Source organism: Pogona vitticeps, chromosome 4 (genome assembly GCF_051106095.1).
Source record: "Pogona vitticeps strain Pit_001003342236 chromosome 4, PviZW2.1, whole genome shotgun sequence".
In the NCBI taxonomy this organism is placed as follows: Eukaryota; Metazoa; Chordata; class Lepidosauria; order Squamata; family Agamidae; genus Pogona; species Pogona vitticeps.
Window position 1 is genome coordinate 154,971,500 of NC_135786.1, and position 22,418 is coordinate 154,993,917.

Genomic DNA, 22,418 nt, shown 5'->3' on the forward strand with positions numbered 1-22,418 from the left:
ATATGTAAGTTTAGGCTCCTTGACCTGCTGGTATCCCTCTTTTATATGGAATACTATGTCCGAGTTATAGGATAAAAATAGATCTGATGAGTTTAGACTGTAAGTCCTGAGAACATGTCCACTACCTTTGCTTGTGAGATAATAGTTCAAGGATATAATTGGAGGAATAGGTTCTGCTGTAGCCTGTTACATGTAAAGTTTTATGGCAGTGTTGGCTGAAATCCAGTACAGTCGTGCCTCGACTTGCAAACTTAATCCGTTCCAGAAGATGGTCGTAAGTCGAAGCACCATTTCCCATAGGAATGCACTGAAACGTGATTAATCTATTCCAGCCATTTTTTGGTCATATCTCAAGGCACTGGTCGCAAGTCGAAGCATTCGTTCTCATAGGAACTAATGGGAAAGCAGTTAATCCGTCTACTACCACAAGGGGGAGACTTTTTTTAAAACCTACGATGACTTAGGTTAAAAAGGGGTAGAAAAGGAGGGAACAATGGGGAAAAGAGGAAAGAAAGAAGGTCATAACTGGGGCACAGGCCCTTCAGACAAAGGTTTTGGCTTTTAAGCACAAAAAAGAGAGAGGATAGAGAGAGAGAAGATAATGAGGGGAAGAGACTTTGGACTCTAAAACAGATTTTAAACCCACACATTTTAAACAAACACCTTTTAAAACAAACACCTTTTAAAACAAAAGAGAGGTCACAGTACACAAACTCTAGGAGCCACAGAGTAATAACACACACATTCTAGCAGGGACTCAAAATGCTACAACTACACCCTGCAAGACCCATCAGAACACAGAAACATAACCCCCCCAGCCAAAACCCACATTGTAAAAACCCTGTACATACAGTACTCACCCAGAACAGGCAGTCTGTCTGTTTTAAAAAAGAAAGTCAAAAAAGAAAAAAAAATTAAAAAGCAAAAATAACAACAACACAGTACAGTACCAGGCCTCTTCGCTGACCATCAGTTAACTGAAAGCAGTTCAAATTCCCCGCCTTCCGCGCCTTCTTTTTCCGTTCGTAACTCGACGCGCCGGTTGCAAGTTGAAACAAAATTTTGCAGCCGGAGCTGGTCGTAACTCGAATTGGTCATAAGTCAGGACATTTGTAAGTCGAGGCACCACTGTAGTAAGTGGGAACTAGAATAGGCACATTGAATCAGTGGAATTTACAGAGGAGTTGACTTACCAAATCCCAACTGATTCAATATGCTATCTCTAGTTGTCACTTACTACTGGATTTCAACCATTGAGTGGTCCAGCAGTGGCTTGATAATATCCTTCATTTGGTGAAAGCAAAGATGCTCTTGTTATTAAGCCTTTCATGTTCTGATAAAGTAGTTAAAGGCTTTTAAGAATGAACCTGGTTTGCAAATGAGATCTTAGCATTACTTAACTGTCATTCTTAAATTACTTGCAAGTACAGAATCTGCTAGTTTCCATTTTGCCATGTATTTCTCTTATTTTGTGGTACTTAGTTAACACAAAAAGCATAATTAATGTTTTGTTTTTACTTTGGAAGGATTTTGAGCTGTGGGATGATGTAGGGCTGAACATTCCAAAGCCGCCTGATTTGTTACAGCTCTACCGTGATTTTGGAAATCATCATGTAACTCCAAAAGATGTTGTGGATATAGCTGTTGGCACTGAAGAGGATGAACTGGAGGCAAGCACTCCTATCCTGGAGAACATTCCTGTATTTGGAACACCAGAATCAATAGAGGTAGAAAATATAATTCATATTTGGATGTTAAAATCTTTTCCAAAAATGCAGTATCCAAGTTACTTTTTCCTTATTTCTTTCTTCTAGCAATGTGTAATGGTGCAGAAATTGGAAGATCAAATTAATGCATTAAGCACTGAAAAGTGGTCTCTTCTGGAACAAATACGAAGACTTGAAAGGTATATACTCCAGCATTGTAGGTTTGCAAAAATTCTAAAGTTTTATTGATACAAGAAAAGCAATTGGCAGTATTTCACTACGTGTCCCATTGCCTCTGCAATTAAGGTGATAATGTAGTTAGACATGCCCAGGTTTCTGAATTGTGTCCTTAAATTCATTGAAACAAAGTATGCAGTGGGTTTAAGCTTCTTGTAAACACAAGTTTGCTTATCAGCGGCAAAAATGCTGTTGCTTGGCACAGTAAATCACACTAGAATAGGCCCATTGAATCAGTGGGGATTGAGAGAGTCAAGTCTTCCATAAATTCTTTGATTCAAATGGGCCAATTCTGACTTACTATGCTAAAGTACATCACAGTTAGAGCAGGCCAATTTGAATCTGTGTAACTTATGGAGGAGCTTACTCACCGAATCTCCATTGATTCAGCGGGATTACTCTATTATTATTTACTATAAGCAACAGAATTTTGGCCACTGTGTTTATTTGCTATTTTCAGGCTGATATTTTTAAGTACCATCACCCATAGTTTTCCACAAAAGAAGGCATGCAGATTTGAACTTTGAATAGGAGACAAATTTTTCAGAATTACTGGAGCATAGAGCAACCACTGTAGTGAGGTAGGATTTACCCAATTGGGATTTGGGATTTTTAAATGTTCATTTTGCCACAGATTAAAGCAGCAGCCCAATCCCCATCTCCCTAGCCCTAGGCAGTGGCATCTCCAAAATGCCAAAGGTACAGATGCAGTGATGCAGTATCATTCCATGGCACTGTTGGATGAAGAATAGAGATCACACTTTATTCCCCAAGTGGGGGAGATATCAGAGAAAACACAAATCATTTGTTGAAACAGATGATTTCAGAAAATATGTTTAACCTCATTTAATGCAAGGTTACAGAGATACAGGTAAAAGATACAGGATCAGTGCTTGTGGGCACCCCTGGATTAATTCCTGTCTATCGAGGCATGTGTGATAGCACCAGCAGCTAGGACTGCCTTTTTTCAGCATTGTTTGTTCGAGCAGCATTGGCCTGTGCTAGGAAATGGGATCTAGCCATGGTCATTTATGCCCTGGTTATTTCCAGACTAGATTACTCTGCATAGACCTAATCTTAAGGATAGTCTGAAAACCTTATTTGTCTCAACGTGCTCTAACCAATAGTAGCTGAAATGCTATTGCTTATCATAATGAGTAGCAGCTAGAGTAGACCTATTGAATCAATGGGACTGACAGGTTGGGTGACTCACCAAATCTGACAAATTTAATGTGCCTGCTTTACTTCCATCTTACAGTGGTGCCTTGAGTTGCGAATTTAATCCGTTCCGGAATGATGGTCGTAACTCAAGTTGATTGTAACTCAAAGCACCATTTCCCATAGGAATACACTGAAACACGATTAATCTGTTCCGGCCGAAAACCAACAACTCCCCCACTAAAAAACACACTGCAAGACCATCGAAGCACAGAAACATAACCCCCCTGCCCAGCCCAAACTGAAGCAGCCACAGAATTTAAAAAATACTAAAACGACACACTGCAAGACCCATCGAAGCACAGAAACATAACCCCCCACTCAGCCCAAAACCAAGCAGCCACAGAATTTTAAAAATGCTAAAACGACACACTGCAAGACCCATTGAAGCACAGAAACATAACCCCTTGCTCAGCCCAAACCCAAGCAGCCACAGAATTTTTTTAAAAAATCCAAACATTCCAGCAAAACCCCACCCAGCACAAACCCACGCTGCAAAACCCCAGTACTCACCCAGAATAGGCAGTCTCTCTGTTTTAAAAACGAAAGTCAAAAAGCAAAAATAAAAGCAGTACCAGGCAGTCCGATGCCACTCTCAGAATGTACATTCTCTAACCACTGGGGTGAAGGAGCTACAAAGAAGGAGCCTCTTCGCCAACCAACGGTTAGCAGTTTAAATTGCCTGCCTTTCCCCCCATCTTTTTTCTGATTGTATCTCAAAGCTCTGGTCACAAGTCAAACCAAAATTTTGCAACCAGAGCTGGTCGTAATTCGATTTGGTCACAAGTCAGGATGGTCATAAGTCGAGGTATTATGTTAAGCAGCAAGATTTCAGCCATTGTCTTGAGTAAGCAGAATCAATCATTTTGTTGCTGCCAATTTGTTTACTGTCATAATTCCACATGCTGGCTTTGGCCATTTGTGCCATATGTGGCCTGTGAGCTGCTTCCATGTAAAGTTGATCAAGAACTGCTTTCAGTTTTTAAGGAACTGTTCATCCTTTCATTGACAAAAGTGAAATTGGTGAAAAAAATGGGCCTTTTTCATAGTGGGGCCTAAAAGAATAGCCTTGTTACGTTTCAGGAAAGGTTTGTCTGGCCCTCTTCTTCCTTGCTTTCAAATGGCTCTTAATGCTATTTTATTCAAGTTGACATTATTTTTATTCAGAACATATGATGTCCTATATACCTTTCATATCTACTTGAAACTGATACAGTTTTTCTGATGTTTATCTATTATTTTTAAAGCTATTTGTTTTTCTCCATAAATCATCTTGAATATGCTTCATCATAGAAACATAGAACATAAACAGTTAATCAGTTGATGCATTCCCTTCCCCCACTTAGGTACTTGGCTTGAGACAATTTTTTAAAGAAATACACTTCTATACACTTCTATTAATATACAACATAGATTATTAGAAGTAGTTTATTATTTATTCACTTTTTTCTTAATTCCAAACTCTTTTTTCCTTCTGTCTTTCAGTGAAATAGATTACTTAAGAAGTGAAAAAACTCAGTTTCCAATGATAAGTGACTTGGTCCAGTCATCTTCAGGTCAAGTGCCTCTCACAGTACCAGATGATAATGGGAGATATTTAGATATCCAGAGTTCAGCTAATGAGGATAAGCATGCTCAGTCTGAAGAAAAAAAGATTTTCACAGAACCTGAGTCAAGGTCCTCTAAAGAAGATGCTCGAATATCTCTCCCTTTTAAGGAGAGGGAGAAAATTCCACCTTGCTTTCCAACAAATAAAAGTGCTATACACTTTGATAAACCCAACAGGTTAGTAATGTGAAACATACTCTCTAACAGAAAAATACCAATGTGGAAGTTTTCAGCGCTTCACCAACTGTATAGAGTTAGTTTAAAAAGTGCTTGGTTCTTGCCTGAAATTGTAAGTCAATTTGTTGAGTTTGCTTTCTGTTTAGGCTGGTGGAGAAAGGTTTTCCTGAAAAATGCTAGGCTTGAAGCACTGCATGATGCTAACAGTATTATTCCACATGAAATGCTGACCTGGGACTCCCAATACTTCCATGTTGTGTGCCAGTTTTACTATATTTAATGTTGAAGCACTGTCTGAATGTGCTGCTGGATGGCTGACATCTTTTGAAGCTAGCATAATGTAAACTTACACGTGCACAACTCCACCAATTAATGATGTGTCCTTTGTGAACATCCCTTCTACTTTGGTGAAGTTATAGCTCCAGTAGCTATTTTGTTCATAGCAATTCTCCATGCTGTCTAGCAACAAGAGACAAGGTGTGATTAGGTTCGTTATGATGCATAGGCAGTTCCCTTAGTCGGGTGGGAAAAATTGATGGAGACTCCTTTATAACATCAACAGATTTATTAATCATAACATCAGGAGAATCAACAACTATCTCCACCGGGCCTAATAAACTAATGTTCTTTAACTGGTCATAACTTGTCATCAACAGTTCAGTCTCTTTTCCAAAATGATTTATGAAGGGGCTGGTCCAAACCTCCCCCGATCCAGGGGCTTGCGCAACAGAGTGCTCCTCACAGTGCAAATAGTCCTGCAACATGGATATCTGGCCCAGTCGCCCTACGGAGGTGGTTGGTTAAAAGAAGAGTCCGGCCTGACCACCTTCCTCCAACGACCTTGTCCCCTGGGGTACACTACCACCATCCATTCTAAGGGATCCAGTGGGGTTTCCTTCTGCTTGGCCGGATTTGGAATATGAAGTAACTCTCTAGTCTTCAAGTTTGGGAAATCTTCTAGCAGACTTTTCATTCTCTCATCCTCTTTTCTATTTTCTCCTTCCTCACTCACATTCCTTCTTCTCCTGTCTCAATTCTGAATTCCCGCTTTTTCTCTCACCCTTTTATATCCTCTTCCCCAATGGATAACACTCACTCCTCCCCCTTTTCACCCCCCTTTTCCTCCACTAAGCAGATCTCCACCTTCTCTTTAACTATCTCCTCTCCACTTTCCTTTTCCTTTGGTCTTTTTCCCTCCTCATCTATTTCCACACATGTTGATTTCATTGGCAAAGGGGACGGCACACTCTGGTTTCTCCTCTTTCCATCTCTCTTTCACACAAGGGCTATCCTCTGAAGCAGTGAGAATTATTGGAGGCAGAAGGGGGGAAAGGAAAATCTGAGGGAGGAAGAGTATAGATTGTTGAAAACCACTTCGGGGACTCTGTTGATCCCTGATTAGAGATATAAGTGTGATGTCATACACATTGGTAGTAATTCCCAAAGTAGCTGCTTAAACTAACACCTGTCCATCCTGTTTTAAATGCACTTTGCCCAAAAAACAGTAAAACAGTTTATTGGGTAACACTTTTGAAGTGAAAAAAAATGTACCCTGATGGTGGATAAGGGATTACATGATTATGCTCTGGGTTTTTTGTTACTATTTTGTACACCTAGGCTTGTTTTGATGAAGTAATATTTCCAGACAGTAGCTTTTTATGTGTTGTTTCATTGAGCAAATATTTCTGTTTTTCAAATATGTTTTTCTGGTTTTGCTACTGCTGTAGAATACAGTATTTTATAAAGGATGAAATCCTGTTGCTTAACATAGTAAGTCACAACTTAAGCAGGCACATTGAATCAATGGAACTTATTGAGGAGTTGACTCATTAGATCCCCCCTGATTGCCTCTAGTGTAACTTTCTGCACTGAGCAAGAGGATTTCAGTCACAGTGATATTATTACAAAGCTGTAGGAGTACCTTGTAAAACCTTTTTGTCTGACCTGCAAATCACTGTGTATATCCTCTGTTTCTTCTTTATGGTCTCTGTGAATGCACACTAATGGGTTAATCCGTGCTTCCAACCTTGGAACTTTCTAGCTCAAGCACATGGTGCTGGGACCTCCCACATGCTGGCTATAACTCTGCCCCCTGGCATCTAGTGCCTCAGTTCCTTTCTTACCGCCGCTGCTGCAGCTTCTTTAGGAACTTCGCGTGATTAAATCAAACTTTTTGTTGTTTAGTCGTTAAGTTGTATCCAACTCTTCGTGACCCCATGGACCAGAGCATGCCAGGCCCTCCTGTCTTCCACTGCCTCCCAGAGTTGGGTCAAATTCATGTTGGTAGCTTTGATGACACTGTCCAACCATCTCTTCCTCTGTCGTCCCCTTCTCCTCTTGCCCTCACACTTTCCCAACATCAGGGTCTTTTCCAGGAAATTTTCTCTTCTCATGAGATGGCCAAAGTATTGGAGCCTCAGCTTCAGGATCTGTCCCTCCAGTGAGCACTCAGGGTTGATTTCCTTCAAAATTGATAGGTTTGTTTTCTTTGCAGTCCAGGGGACTCTCAAGGGTCTCCTCCAGCACCATAATTCAAAAGCATCAATTCTTCGGCGGTCAGCCTTCTTTATGGTCCAGCTTTTTTTATGGTCCAGCTCTTACTTCCATCCAAACAAACTTACCTTTCCCTTTCTTCTTGGACCTCCTTGGCTTGATCTTAGAACGTCGGCTTCACTTCGTCATAGTGAGTTTATTCTGGAAAAACAAAATAGGACAGTTATTCAAGTTATCTGGCTTTGAGTTTATGACCTCGCAGAGCTTCTTCAAGAGGTGTGAGGTTTGCTCAAACAAAATCCCCTTTTCTGATGGGCATTCTACCTCAGGGAAGAACATCAACTGTCTGTGTGCACCTTTTGTAAAAGCTTTACCAAAACTAAAACTCAGGCTTCAACGCCTCAGGTCATTCCTGTGGGAAGAATCCCTTTCGCCTTTGCAGAGTACCTCCGTGGACTCTCTTAAGGCCCAGCAGCCATCCCTAACGGGTTCGCCTGGAGTTGCAGCCTAGAAGGCGGCAAAAATGGTGGCTAAACCTAAATCTTCCTCGGGACCAAAGTCGACGGCGGCAGCATCTACACTAATGTCATCTTTGGTGTTGAGCTTGAAGAAAAAGAAGAAGCCCCCAAAATCTACTAGGGCAGATGATCCATCGGCACTGAGGCTGGAGATATCCCGGCAACATTCGGTTTGCCTAGGTCTGCCTTCAGGGGATGAGGACATGCCTCTGCCGTTGCCACCGCCATCCCCTTCTGTCAGTGATGGTCCTGACTAGGGCAACACCTTTTTGGAGTTTGTCGACTTGGCACAGGCTAGCCTGTGTTCCTCACAGAGCTTGAGGGCACAGCAGCCCATGGCTTCACCGCCGCTGCTGGCTCGAGCTGAGGTTCCTCATAAGAGAACCCACAAGTCTTGACATCTTCAGCCAGCTGAGCAGCCAGACCCATGTAGCTGCCCTTTGGAGCCAAAGGGGTTCCCTACCCATCGGGGCAGCATTATTATGACTGCCTGCCATTTTACAAGATGGAGGACTTTGACCAGGACCCGTTTTCAGCTTTCATTATGACCCCTACCACCGATATCAATACTTCTGACTCTATGCTGCACCTTTCTCATCAGCTCCGGCTCCTTATCAGGGATGGCATGACTATGCACCCGGGGGTGTAGAGGGCTATCCTCTCCTGCCTCCCCCTCGACCTTGTAAGTGGCACTTGCCCCCGAACCCTGCTGCCACGGGAGGTGCCAGGCGCTCACAGCTACTGTCGGGTCCAGAGGTTGAACACCCTGACTATGACTACCTGTTGTCAGGCCAGAGCCGACCTCGACTTGAGCCCAAACTGGAAAAGAGCTTCCCCAGGCCCCAATAGAGGGAGCACCATACTCTCCCTCTATCAGTTACAACTCAAATTCACAGTTATCTGAGCAGGAAGAAGGTTCACCTACTAACATCCCAACACTGGTGTCGGATGTGGTGGACAATCATCTCCTTCTCCATCAGAGGACTATTCCTCCTACTCTCTGCTCATCCACCATATTGACAAGTTCCTTGAGCTCAACGTCGAGGTACCTGCAACCAAAAAGACAGTTTTTGGTTTTATGAAGACATTTCTCAAAATTAGTCTCCTCCCGTTCAGCTCAGGTTCATTCCCTCTCTCTGAGCTCATGAGAGAGTCTTGGGCGAAGCCTTCCACGTCCTATCAGATACCCAGGAGGGTGGAAAATTTGTATAAAGTTTATGGAGCTGACACCGACTGCCTCTTGAAGCACCCTTTGCCTAACTCCTTTGTTGTCGACAGCACACAGAATAGAGCTTGTAATCGCTCATCTACTTCACCCAACAACAAGGAGAGGCAGAAGCTGGATGTCGTCAGCTGGAGGATGTACTGTTTAGCCTTGTTCATCCTCAGAGTGGCAAGGTACTTGGCTGCAATGGGTGCTTACTGTGACAAACCCAGACCTACTGGGATCTGCCACACAGTTACACTAAGCTGCCACCAACCATTCCCTATAAGAAGTCACACAGACCAGGGATGGATTTTTAAACAATAAAAAGAATAAGGTTTATTTAAATACACACACAGAGATAATAAAATAATCAGGTGAATAGGATAAAGTAACGTGGCTTATTCTCCCTCATACAAGCATACAGTTTGGTTCACCCAGAACCCTTAACTTAAAGCACAGACCCTGAACCTATCAGTTCTGGCTAACCAACAGACACCTGAACCTATCAGGTTGGTACTCTGACACACAGAAGTACCCTGTCTGACACACAGACTCCCACAACAGCTTCTTCTTCCCAGCTGCTGCTTCGTCACAACCCAGTGTCTCTCAGTGTGTGTCTTCTCACCACACAGGCATCACATATTTATACAGTACAGCCCCTCCTCCTGATGTCCCGCCTTCCACTCCCCATAGGATGGAACTTTCCCTCCAAACCCATGACAGACAGGTAACATCAGTGCTGTTATGTAACACCTCCCCTCTTTATAAGTTGTTTTGTAGGGGGAAAGCTAAGGTGCTTTTCACCAAAAAACAACCTGTATAAAATACACAAAAACAGTTATACATACCATATTATACTTACTCATACTTACACTCCAAGTTAACCATAGCAAATATGCATTTAAACATTTTACCATATACAGTACATCAATTTACCTTTATTAATACAAACCAAATTCAAAACCAGGTACATTTTACTTTTTATCAGCATTATATACACATAGTCCATGTTCTTTCGCCGTCTTCATTCTTCAGGTCTTCTTGATAAGGCGTCAGCAACACAGTTCACTGACCCTCTGACCACCTTCACTTCAAAGTCATAGTCCTGTAGGTTTAAAGCCCACCTCATAAGTTTGCTATTGTGGGTTTTCATTGTCTTTAACCATTGCAATGGTGAATGGTCAGTACACAGAATAAAATGTCTTCCCCAGATGTAAGGCTTGGCCTTCTGGATCGCGTAGACTATGGCCAAACACTCCTTCTCCACGGTTGCCAAATGTCTCTCACCTTTTTGAAGTTTCCTACTCAGGTAGGACACTGGATGCTGGTCACCATTCTCATCCTCCTGGCACAGAACTGCTCCTACCCCGCTGTTAGACGCATCGGTGTAGATGATGAACTCCCGGTCGAAGTCTGGAGCCCGCAGGACTGGATAGTTGATTAACGCCTCCTTCAACCTCTGGAACGCCGCCTCACAGTCGCTGGTCCACGGGATGCGGTCATCAGCCTTCTTCCTCGTCAGATCGGTCAGCGGAGCCGCAATCTCGCTAAACCTCGGGATGAACTTTCTGTAGTAGCCCACCAACCCAAGAAATGATTTGACCTTTTTCTTGGTGTTGGGTCTAGGCCAATCACGAACAGCTTCTATTTTGGCCTCCAGGGGTTTTATCACTCCTCCCCCTACCATGTGACCCAAGTATTTTATTTCTGGGCTACCCAGCTGACACTTGCTGGCCTTTACTGTTAGCCCTGCTGCACTTAACCTCTGCAGCACTAACTCCAGGTGTATCAGGTGATCTTCCCAGGTATTACTGAAGATCCCTATGTCGTCAATGTAGGCCACTGTAAAGTCACTGAGCCCTGCCAAGGTCTGGTCCATCAGCCTTTGGAATGTGGCTGGTGCATTTCTGAGACCAAAGCTCAGGACTCGAAACTCATAGAGACCAAAAGGGCTGCAAAAGGCAGTTTTTTCTTGATCCCTGGGATCAATTCTTAATTGCCAATATCCCTTTACCAGGTCCAATGATGAGATGAACCGACAACCCCCTATGGTTTCAATCAGGTTGTCTAGCCTGGGCATTGGGTAGGCATCAGGAGTGGTTACACGGTTTAATTTCCTGTAATCGACACAAAACCTAATGCTCCCATCAGGCTTGTCCACAAGGACTATCGGAGAGGACCAAGGACTAGAAGAGGGGACGATTATGTTCTCCCTCAGCATCTCGTCCAGCTCCTTCCGCACCTTGTCCCTATAGGGTCCCGTTACTCGGTATGGGGATACTGCCTGCGGGGGTGCATCCCCTGTGTGGATCCGATGCATCACTCCCTTCACTATCCGCGGCTTGTTGGAAAACACCTGCTGATATTCACTAAGCAGCATTTTTAGTTCTTTCTGCTGGTCTTGGGTGAGTGCAGGACTGATCTTTACCTCCTCTGGGTTGTATTTTACTTCCCCTCTACCCTCCCAGAAGGGTAATTCAGCTTCCTCACTCTCAGCTGCTTTTATCGCGAATAAAACCCTCTGTTCCCCTCTGTAGTAGGGTTTTAGGGCATTCACATGAACCACCCTCCTTGCTTGGTTCTCCTCCTGCTCTATTAGGTAGTTCAGGTCGGACATCTTGGAAATGACCCTATATGGTCCTGCCCATTTGAGCTGCAGTTTATTCTCTCTGCAGGGCCTAAGCCAAAGCACTTCCTCCCCTGGGTCAAAGTGCCTCTCCCTAGCTTTGTGGTCATACCATGTTTTCTGTCTGACCTTCTGAGCTTGCAGGTTTTCTGCTGCCAGCTCTAGATTTCTCCTTAGGTCATTCATCAAGGTGTCTATGTATGTCACAACGTCTTGTGGGTCATCCTGGGTGATCTGCTCCCAATTTTGTTTGATCAAATCAAGGGGCCCTTTCACCCCTAGGTGTGCAGCAACCATGTCAGAGTGACCCCTTTGTAAGATCATGGGGCGATACTTTTCAGGTACCACCAGCTGACTTCTGATCCCATCTCCCCCTTTTGAGATATTCCTCAGGGTTTCTCTATATAAAATCCCCTTTTTCTCCAGAAAACTCACTGGGGTTTCAGGCGTTAGCTGGGCGTCAGTCACCTGTTCAAAACACTGTTGGAGAGTGGCGTCTGCCTTTTGCTCCTGTCCAAATCTGCTGTCTGTGGTTAAGGTTTCCACCACAGCTTCTGAACTCCCCTCTGCTTCCGTCTCTGGCTCATCATTACCCCCCTGAACCCTGTGGTGGCTTGTGAGCGTGTAATCACTAGCACCCGTTTCACATGTTCAGCCAGGTCATTTCCCACGAGCACGGCTGCTGGCAGAGTCGATGAAATCGCTAGCCGCCAAGCTCCCCTCCAGCCTTGAAAGTTGACAGGTACCTCTGCTACTGGCAGAGAGATTACCTGCCCCTCAATCCCTGCCACCTTCATGCTCTCATTTGGGATTATAAACTCCCTAGGGATGATATCTGGATGGCACAGGGTTACCTGGGAACAAGTGTCCCGCAGCCCCCTATACTGACGGTCAAGTATTCCTACGTCCACCCCTGCTGTCTCAAACAACTGAGAATCTGTTTTTATCAGCAAGCAGCGCTTTACCTCCACAAGAGGACCATTTTCCTCAGCCTGATCAGCAGAGGTAGCTGTTTCAGACTGAGTAGCCATGGCAACAGGCTCCCTCAGTGACACTGAGCCTTGCTCTTTCTGGACACAGAACACAGCTTTTGGCTTGGTCCCACTAGAATTCTGAGGCACCATTCCTTTTAGCTGCTTTAATTTCTCACACTCTGAGATTAGATGACCCTTTCCCTGACAGAAATAACATTTTCTGGTGTATTTTGATTCTCTCTCATCTTGTTTTGGTTTTCCCTCCAAAATCTGAGGTCTTAGTTTCATGTCTGAGGGCTTCCCTTCACCATGGGCCCCTCCCCCTTGCTGGCTTTTCCCTGGTCCCTGAGAGTACTTGCTGTAGGTTTCTTTGGGTTTACCTACAGATTTCCCCTCACCCAAGGGCTTTCTTATTTGGGAAATAAAATCTGCGATCTCTGCGGCTGCTGCCACAGATTTCGGTTTCCTTTCCCTCACCTGGAATTTCAATTCCCCTTGCAGGACTGAATAGAACTGTTCCAGTGCTATCAAGTCTTTAAGCTGCTCATAGGTCTCTGTCCCCTCCTGCGATAGCCATTTCTCAAGCAGCCTCACCAATTGGGCCCCCACTTGGGTAAAAGTCTGCTCTGGCTTTTTTGTGAGGGACCTGAATCTTTGTCTCAGCTGTTCTGCATTTATCCCATGTCTGGCAAACACCAGTTTTTTAAACTCTGCAAAATCTTTCATCAGTTCCTCAGGCATCTCGGCATAAACCTCAGCCAGGCTACCACTGATTAAAGACCGCATGATGGTCATCTTCTCAGTTTCCCTCACTGAGAAGTCCACAAACGCTCTTTCCACTAAGGAAAAGAACACCTCGGGACAATCTCCCTTGTGGTACACAGGGAATTTCTTCAGGTCAGCCTTAGACAATTGGCCTCCCTCAGAATCCCTATTGTTATTATTGTTCTGGTTCATCAGTTCCAGTTTTCTTAATTCAAACGCCATTTTCTCTCTCTCCATTCTTTCTTCTCTCTCCATTCTCTCTCTCTCTCTCTCTAATTCAAATGCCATTTTCTCTCTCTCTAATCTTTCCTCCATTTCCCTCACCCTCAGTTCATGCTGTTGGGCTAGGATCAATTTTCTGAGTTCTGGGTTCTGCTCTCCTGTGCTGTCACCTTGCACTGAGCCAAATTCATCCTCAGAACCTTGGTCAATCTGGGGGTCTTTCACTTCACTCATGTCTGCTATCTGGCTTCGAGTCAAGGGCATAATCCCCCCTCAGAACAGGCTGCTTTAAAAAGTCAAGCCTCAAAATAAAACGACCACTTTTTTCCTTTTTGCCTCAGAACCAGCTCTCCCTAGAGATTGCTGCTGTTCTTCAGCACTAAACTTGCAACAGTATCGAGTCGGAGCCTACCCCCCTCTGCTGGGCCTCTCAGCTGGCAAGCTAGCTCACTGTTACTATGCAGTTTTGCCTCAGCTTTTTCCCGCCAAAACTAGGCTGCCTCAGAGCACCTTAATCTAAGTCTCCCCAGTTGGCACGTTCTTCCACTAGTGCACCTCCCCGTGAGGTACACCTAGAAGATTACCTACGCGCCTCAGACTGTCCCTGACTAGACCCCCCTTGCTCTGGGCACACTTGCCAAGGCTTTGCTGGACCGCTGGATAACTGGACCAGTCGTATCCCACACGCTGGACACCAATCAATGTGACAAACCCAGACCTACTGGGATCTGCCACACAGTTACACTAAGCTGCCACCAACCATTCCCTATAAGAAGTCACACAGACCAGGGATGGATTTTTAAACAATAAAAAGAATAAGGTTTATTTAAATACACACACAGAGATAATAAAATAATCAGGTGAATAGGATAAAGTAACGTGGCTTATTCTCCCTCATACAAGCATACAGTTTGGTTCACCCAGAACCCTTAACTTAAAGCACAGACCCTGAACCTATCAGTTCTGGCTAACCAACAGACACCTGAACCTATCAGGTTGGTACTCTGACACACAGAAGTACCCTGTCTGACACACAGACTCCCACAACAGCTTCTTCTTCCCAGCTGCTGCTTCGTCACAACCCAGTGTCTCTCAGTGTGTGTCTTCTCACCACACAGGCATCACATATTTATACAGTACAGCCCCTCCTCCTGATGTCCCGCCTTCCACTCCCCATAGGATGGAACTTTCCCTCCAAACCCATGACAGACAGGTAACATCAGTGCTGTTATGTAACACTTACCACCACCACCTATGAAATGTGGCACTTCCTATGTTTGAAGCAGCACCTGAGGATGTTCAAGCCCAGGGTCTCTCATACCATCAAGAGGCTATGGCACTGGCGAGACAAGAGTGCATCGCCACTCGTCACACCCTGGAGGCAGAATCCAAACAGCTAGCCACAGCTGTTTCTTTACACCATCATGCTTGGCTGCACTCTGCTGGCATATCTGAAGACGCTAGAGCAAGGATCAAGGACCTGCCATTTGATGGGGTTGGCCTATTCGATGAGAAGACCGACAAAATCCTTCACAACTTCCTTAAACTCCAGAAGACGGTGCGATCCTACTTTGCTCAGCAATCTCATCCCAGGGGCGTCTGGAGGTATTCTTACCAGCCCAGGGGATATCAAGATCGGCAGAGGCTGCAGGCTCAGAGTTACCAGCCAGTACCCCCTATACATGTGGGCAGGCAGCGCCCCTGCCAGCAGGAACGCCGCCCAGTTCACAAAGCCAGGCAGCCTCTTTAGCATCTTTGACTTCTCTACAGTTGACCCATCAATCCGTTTGGCCCCCTTCCTGCACTCCTGGTGTTCTGTCACATCTGATTCGTGGGTATTATCCATCATTGCCACAGGCTATGCCATAGAATTTGACTGTCCCCCCATCATGGGACAATTCAAATCCACCGCCCCCCTTTGGAAGATGAGATACAAGCCCTGCTTCAGAAGGATGCTATTGCCCCTCTGCATCACCCGGATATCTCAGTGGCCTTCTTCTGGTTACTTTACCATCCCCAAGAAAGGCAGTGGTCTCTGTCCTATTTTTGATCTTCGTGGCCTGAACTCCTTCATCACTCCTCGTAGGTTTCGTATGGTTTCCCTGGACTCTCTTATCCACATGTTATGTTGGGAGGATTGGTTTACACTGATTGACCTAAAGGATGCTTATTTTCATCTTAGCATCAGGTCAGACCACCGGCATTTCCTCAGGTTCTCTGTTGGAGATAACACCTATGAGTTTAAGGCCCTCCCCTTTGGTTTGTCTCCTGCAGCTTGGGTATTCACTAAATGTTTAGCTCCAGCAATGACACACTTGTGTCTTTTGGGAATCACAATATTCCCGTATTTGGGTGACTGACCCCTAGTAGCTGAGTCCCAATCACGAGCTAGAAGACATATGGAGTTGGCACTTTCCTGGCTGTCAACATTAGGATTGAATTTCAACGTAGAGAAGTCGACTTTGCATCCTGCACAATGTGTGGATTATATAGGGGCAACCCTGGGTGCTTCCTTGGGTCAAGCCTTTCTTCCTGAGAACAGAATTTTGGAAATACAATCTTTGTTATTCTCCTCCATCTCAGGTGCATGGGTTCCCGCCCTTGAAGTTCAGCGCCTTTTGGGTCTTATGGCATCCACCACGACTGTCGTGCAGCATGCATGACTGAATATGAGGTCTCTTCAGGCCTGGTTTCTCTCACCGTTTTTGATGACTCAAGACCTCCTATCCAGACAGATGCAGGTTACGCCAGAGCTCACCACACAACTGGATTGGTGGAGACTCCCTCGCAACCTGCGGGTAGGAAGGCCTTTTGACCTCTTGTCTCCTACTATTCAAATCACTACAGATGCCAGCCCAACAGGCTGGGGAACTCACTTGGGCCCACACACAATGAATTGCTACTGGCCTTCAGCGGCAGCTGGCCTTCTTATTTATTTATTATTTATTTATTCAATTTATATGCCGCCCACACTACCTAGAGGTCTCTGGGCAGCTTACAATAATTAAAATTCAACACAGTAAAAGATAAAATAATTAAAATACAATTAAAATACAATTAAAATTGCCATCAGACCCACAGCTAATATTATTTCAATTAAAAGCCTTCTGGAACAGGAAGGTTTTGACCTGGCGCCGAAATGTCATCAGCGTCGGCGCCAGACGAATCTCAGTCAGGAGGGCATTCCATAGTCTGGGGGCAGCTGCCAAAAAGGCCCTTTGTCTACAAACCATCCCTCTTACCTCCTTAAGGGACGGCTCTTTCAAAAGGGCCCCCTGGCTAGATCTTAACTGCCAGGTAGGTTCATATGGAAGGAGGCGGTCCTTCAGGTATCCAGGGCCCAAGCCGTTTAGGGATTTATATGTCAAAACAAGCACTTTGAATTGGGCCCGGGCAGCAACTGGTAGCCAATGTAACTTATACAGAATCGGCTTGATATGTTCCCTGGCGGCTGCACCACTCACCAGCCGCGCAGCTCGATTCTGGACCAGTTGCAGTCGCCGGACCATCTTCAAAGGCAGCCCCACGTAAAGCGCATTGCAGTAATCTATGCGGGATGTTACCAGTGCATTCTTGTCAACCAGCTAGAACTGTTAGCAATTGCCAAGGCATTTTGGGCCTCTGAGACCTTTCTCCTTGGTCGGGTAGTCCAAGTGGCAACAGATAATACTATGGCAATTTATTATATAAACAAACAAGGTGGCGCTCACTCACTCCACCTCCTATTTCAAACCATCGACCTCTGGGAATGGTGCTTTGTTTGGCACATATACCCAATAGCTGTGCATGTAGCAGGCAAAGGAAATTCCCTTGCATACCACCTGAGCAGGCTTCAGTCCTGCTCCCATGAATGGGCCCTGGACAGTGCGACCTTTCATCAGCTTTCCCGCTGTTGGGGGACTCCAGAGATGGATGTTTTTGGGTCCCAAGTCAACAAAAAGTGCAGCAGTTATTGCTCATGGGCCGGCATTGGTCACCAGTTCCTGGGGGATGCCTTCATGATGCAGTGGTCTACCCACCTGCTCCAAATGTTCCCACCCATTCCCCTTTTGCACAGGACAGTGGTAAAAATCCAACACGAAAATGCAGATGTGATCCTTATAGCCCCTTGGTAGCCTCGCCAACCATGGTTCTTGGCTCTAACCCCCCAGGACGTCAGAGTACATCAGGCTAAAGATAGTTCCCCATCTGCTGTCCCGGGATGATGGACCAATTTTTCATCCAGATCTCAGATCCCTCCACCTAGCAGCCTAGAGGCTTCCCCGACTGTAGCAGAAGTGCTCAGCCATGCACGCAAGCCCTCAACCTCCTTGGTCTACTACAAAATGGAGAGTGTTCTGTACATTTGCCATGACTCACCACTTACCTCTCAGCCTGACTTCTCTAGATGCACTTCTTCAGTTTCTCCTCCACCTGTTCCAGTAAAGGTTTTCACACTCAACCTTAAAGGTCTACATAGCGGCCATTGTAACCCATCTACCTCCTTCTTCTCAGGCAGCTGTGCTCTTTAGACATACGACCTTGAAGCAGTTCTTGCAAGGACTGAGGAACATGCACCCGGCCTACAAGCCCATCACACTGCAGTGGTCACTCCAGCTAGTTCTAAATTGGCTCATGAATCCTTCCTTTGAAACCTTAGCTCCCGCTTCGCTCTGCTTGTTGTCCTTCAAGACCGCATTCCTCCTTGCAATTACCTCTGCACAGAGGGCTGGAGAGCTGGCTGCATTGAGGGTGGACCCTCCATTTCTCCAATTTCACCCAGACAAAGTGACTCTCCACCCAGATCTCTTCTTTCTACCCAAGGTTTAATCCTCTTTTCATTTAAATCAACCAGTTGTGCTTCCTGCCTTTTTTGCATCACCTACCTCATCACTCGAAAGAGCTTTACACTCCCTTGATGTCGAACAAGCACTTTCATATTATGTTCATCGCACGGCTGCTTTCCGTGCATCACAAAGGCTCTTTGTGACCTTTGGTGGCCCCTCCAGATAAACAGCATCAGAAGCACCAGCTTCCTCTCAGACCATCTCTAGATGAATTCTGCAAACCATTCACCTCACCTATGATTTGGCTGACACTCCTCTTCCAGGCTCAGTCAAAGCTCACTCTACCAGAGCTATAGCCTCCTTGACTGCCTTTCTCCGTGGAGTGGACATTGCAGATATTTGTCGGGCTGCCACATGGGCCACACCATCCACCTTTGTCTCCCACTACCGCCTTGACATCCGGGCCAAGGCTGAGGCAGCAGAAATTTGCACAGTCAAGCTGTTCTGGCTTCTGTACTTTCGTGGCATTCCTCCTCCAGGTAAGTGAGCTTGCTAGTCACCCATCAGCATGCATTCACAGAAACCATGAAGAAGAAAAAGAGGTTACCTACCTTGAACTCTGGTTTTTCGAGTGGTCATCTGTGAATTCACACTCCCCACCTTTCCTCCCCGCTGTCCGTCACGTTTGTTATTGCATGTGGTACAGTGGCAGTCGGTTCTAAGGAACTGAGGCACTGGGTGCCTGGGGCGGTTATAGCCAGCATGTAGGAGGTCCTGGCACCATGTGCTCGGATTACAAAGTTCCGAGGCTGCTCCACGCAATCGCGAATAAGCCATTAGTGTAAATTCACAGATGACCACTCGAAGAACCAGAGTTATAGGTAGGTAACCTCTCTTTTTTTTGTCTTGTCAGTTATTGAAGCAAATAGATCTCCATTAATATCAGCTTTCCAGTTACGTTCCATTATGTTCCCTCCCCTTCTTACTTCATCACTTCAGGAAGCTATCACCTGCATTCCATCAAGCATTGCTCTCTTTCTGTCAGATGTCAGCAGAGAGCCGTTTGGGCTCAGAGGTATGTATGTTCTTATAGTAAAACATTAAATCCTGATCAATCATAAGAATTGGACAAAAGAGACTCTTTTAAACTCTGAAGCTTTAAATTCTGAGGACATTTCTGGTCATTTGATTACAGAAGATTGAGAAGATTTCAGCTGATTAATATGTATGGCAACTCCTCCTATTAGCATGTCTCAGGATTGTGCAGGACAGGATGCAGTGGCTTCTTTACTTTATTACAATCAAAGACTAGTACTAAATAAATGATAGAACAGAAATATAATACAGTGGTGCCTCGCTTAACGATGTTAATTGGTTCCAAAAAAACCCATCGCTATGGGAAACATCGTTAAGTGAAACACCATTTCCCATAGGAATGCATTGAAAACTGGTTAATCCGTTCCAATGGGAACGGATTAACGTCCTTAAGCGAAAATCCCCATAGGAAACATCGCTAAGTGAAACAATGTTTCCCCAACGGAAAGCCATTCAAAAGCACTGAAGCCGGCTTCAGTGCTTTTGAATGGCTTTCCGATGTCCATGTTAACTCATTTTTAAGTGTCTTACAATGTTTGGAACATGTTTTAAATGGTTGGAATAGTTAGTCTACCTTGTAAAACCTACGCACACTTAGTTTGGCTTTCTTCTGAGTCTTCGTTAATTTTTGGTGATTTTTTGTTTTTTCCCTCATTGAAATCCATTGGACTGTCCGTCCAATGGATTTCAATGAGGGAAAAAACAAAAAATCACCAAAAATTAACAAAGACTCAGAGGAAAGCCAAACTAAGTGTGCATAGGTTTCACAGTGTGGACTTCCTAAGCCCGCAGGGCTTAGGAAATATGTAACGCAGCTGTGAAAGGGCGTCACGCTTGCATCCCTTTGATCCTGAAGCCCTTTCATGGCTGTTTCAGGATCAAAGGGGTGCAATCTGGCTGACCTTTCACTGCTGCCTTACCCACTTCCGAAGTCCCACGGGGCTTAGGAAATGGGTAATGCGGCTGTGAAAGGGCGTCACACTGGCATCCCTTTGATCCTGAAGCCCTTTCATGGCTGCTTCAGGATCTCACTGCTGCATTACCCACTTCCTAAGTCCCGCGGGGCTTAGGAAATGGGTAACTCAGTTGTGAAAGGGCGGCACGCTCACACCCCTTTGATCCTGAAGCCCTTTCATGACTGCTTCAGAATCAAAGGGTGCGAGTGTGCCACCCTTTTACAGCTGCTTTACCGGCTTTGCAAAAGGCAGGGAAAGGTGCTGCCTTCCGTGTAAAAAATGACCCTCATTTTTTTGTCTAATTATTTTTCGCACCATAAGACACTTTTTCCCCACAAAACAGGGGGGTGGAAAGTCTGTGCGTCTTATGGAGCAAAGAAAACAGATTCTATTTTCATGTTTTCTTCTCCTTAAAAATTGGTGCGTCTTATGGAAAGGTGCGTCTTATGGAGCGAAAAATATGGGATTTAATTAAAGAGTGTTTTGTACACAGAAGAATAAAGTACTCCTTACTTATTCCTACTTCTTCTTAGATCCAATTATGTATGGCGTACCATACAGATAATAGTCTTCTATTTCAGTTGCCCAAATCCCATTCCATATTTGAGCCAACAGAAGAGAAATCGTGTAATTTGCAGTGGCTGATTGTTGCTAATTAACAAGTTCCTGCTTGGATTCTTGGTTTCCTGCCAAGGCACCTAATATCTGCACAGTGAAGAAGCCAGATGATGACTCTTTATTAGTGAAAATTAGCTATTGCAAATTACACCATTTCCTTTCTGCCAGCATAACTACACAAAAATATTTGGACCATCATATTCAAAGGGAACATTTCAGCCTAGACTCAAGTCATGGTCCATTTTTCAAAGAGCCCCAAACTATTTTTCCTTAAGCATTGTATTGTACTATTGCTGTATATGTGTATATGTATACATATGTATATTTCTGATTTTATTTTTACAACTATGTTTCTAGGTGTCTCAGATTGCTGATAGTGAAAAAAGTGTCATGCTTATGCTTGGACGTTGTTTGCCGCATATTGTTCCTAATGTGTTGCTTGCAAAGCGAGAGGTGAGAAATCTAGATATATTTCTTTCAATTTCCTATGACATTTCTATTCATTTAGAATTGTATAGTATATATTATATGGAAAGTCTGTTACTTGCAATCATCTTCTTACTTTTGTGCATGCATCTCTACTCCTAGAGAATGGTTGTGCATCTCTGTCAGGTGAGTTTAGCAAAACAGCATGGTCTCCTGCTATTTAACCTTTTGCTTAAGATCCCTGATGGCACTCTGCAGGGCTGTTATTGTGAGTCCATCTGTTTTGCCCTTCTGTTTGCTTACTTGTGTTAGCTCAGCCCACTTCTAGTGCTTCTGTGTGTCATAGTAGAATTTAAATATTAGATTGGGTTGAATTTGCCAATTAAATTTTCAGTGAGAATTGTATATATTTAAAATATTTACTCCCAGTAATAGGTAAAAGGTATAGACAGGTGGCTAGAAGAATTAAAAGCCACTTTTTTCCACACTCTCATATTCTGACTGCCCCTGAATCTCTGGACCACTACAGGCCTTAGGGTGGAGTGGCTGAATGTCTCTTCCAGAGGAGCTAGATATAAAAGATGAAAATGCATGCATTTTTAATACGTACTAATAGCACTACCTTTATAGACTGGCAAATAAATAGAACTATAAAGATTGTCATATTATTATTATATGTAGAATTCAGCATTTGGAATGCAAAATGTTTATGTAGTATCTTTTTTTTAAAGATGAAGAAACATGAATTGTTATGTGGGAGAAATAATATGAATAGCATTTTCCTTGTTGGAAGTCAGGAACAAAAC

The 22,418-nt window shown here is 44.5% G+C and overlaps 1 protein-coding gene across 7 annotated transcripts in view; it reads left to right on the forward strand.

Moving 5' to 3' along the window:
• The window catches only part of RELCH (RAB11 binding and LisH domain, coiled-coil and HEAT repeat containing), a 102,991-nt gene that overhangs the window by 25,018 nt on the left and 55,555 nt on the right, over positions 1 to 22,418 (forward strand). For all 7 annotated transcript variants that reach the window (XR_013545148.1, XR_013545149.1, XM_078393394.1 and 4 more), the window contains 5 exons: positions 1,527 to 1,727; positions 1,815 to 1,906; positions 4,647 to 4,946; positions 19,517 to 19,592; positions 21,544 to 21,639. Coding sequence is in view for 5 of the 7 variants with exons in the window: in XM_078393394.1 (XP_078249520.1) it covers positions 1,527 to 1,727; positions 1,815 to 1,906; positions 4,647 to 4,946; positions 19,517 to 19,592; positions 21,544 to 21,639 (765 nt within the window). In the remaining 2 variants the exon portion in view is untranslated. The remainder of the gene's footprint in view (positions 1 to 1,526; positions 1,728 to 1,814; positions 1,907 to 4,646; positions 4,947 to 19,516; positions 19,593 to 21,543; positions 21,640 to 22,418) is intronic.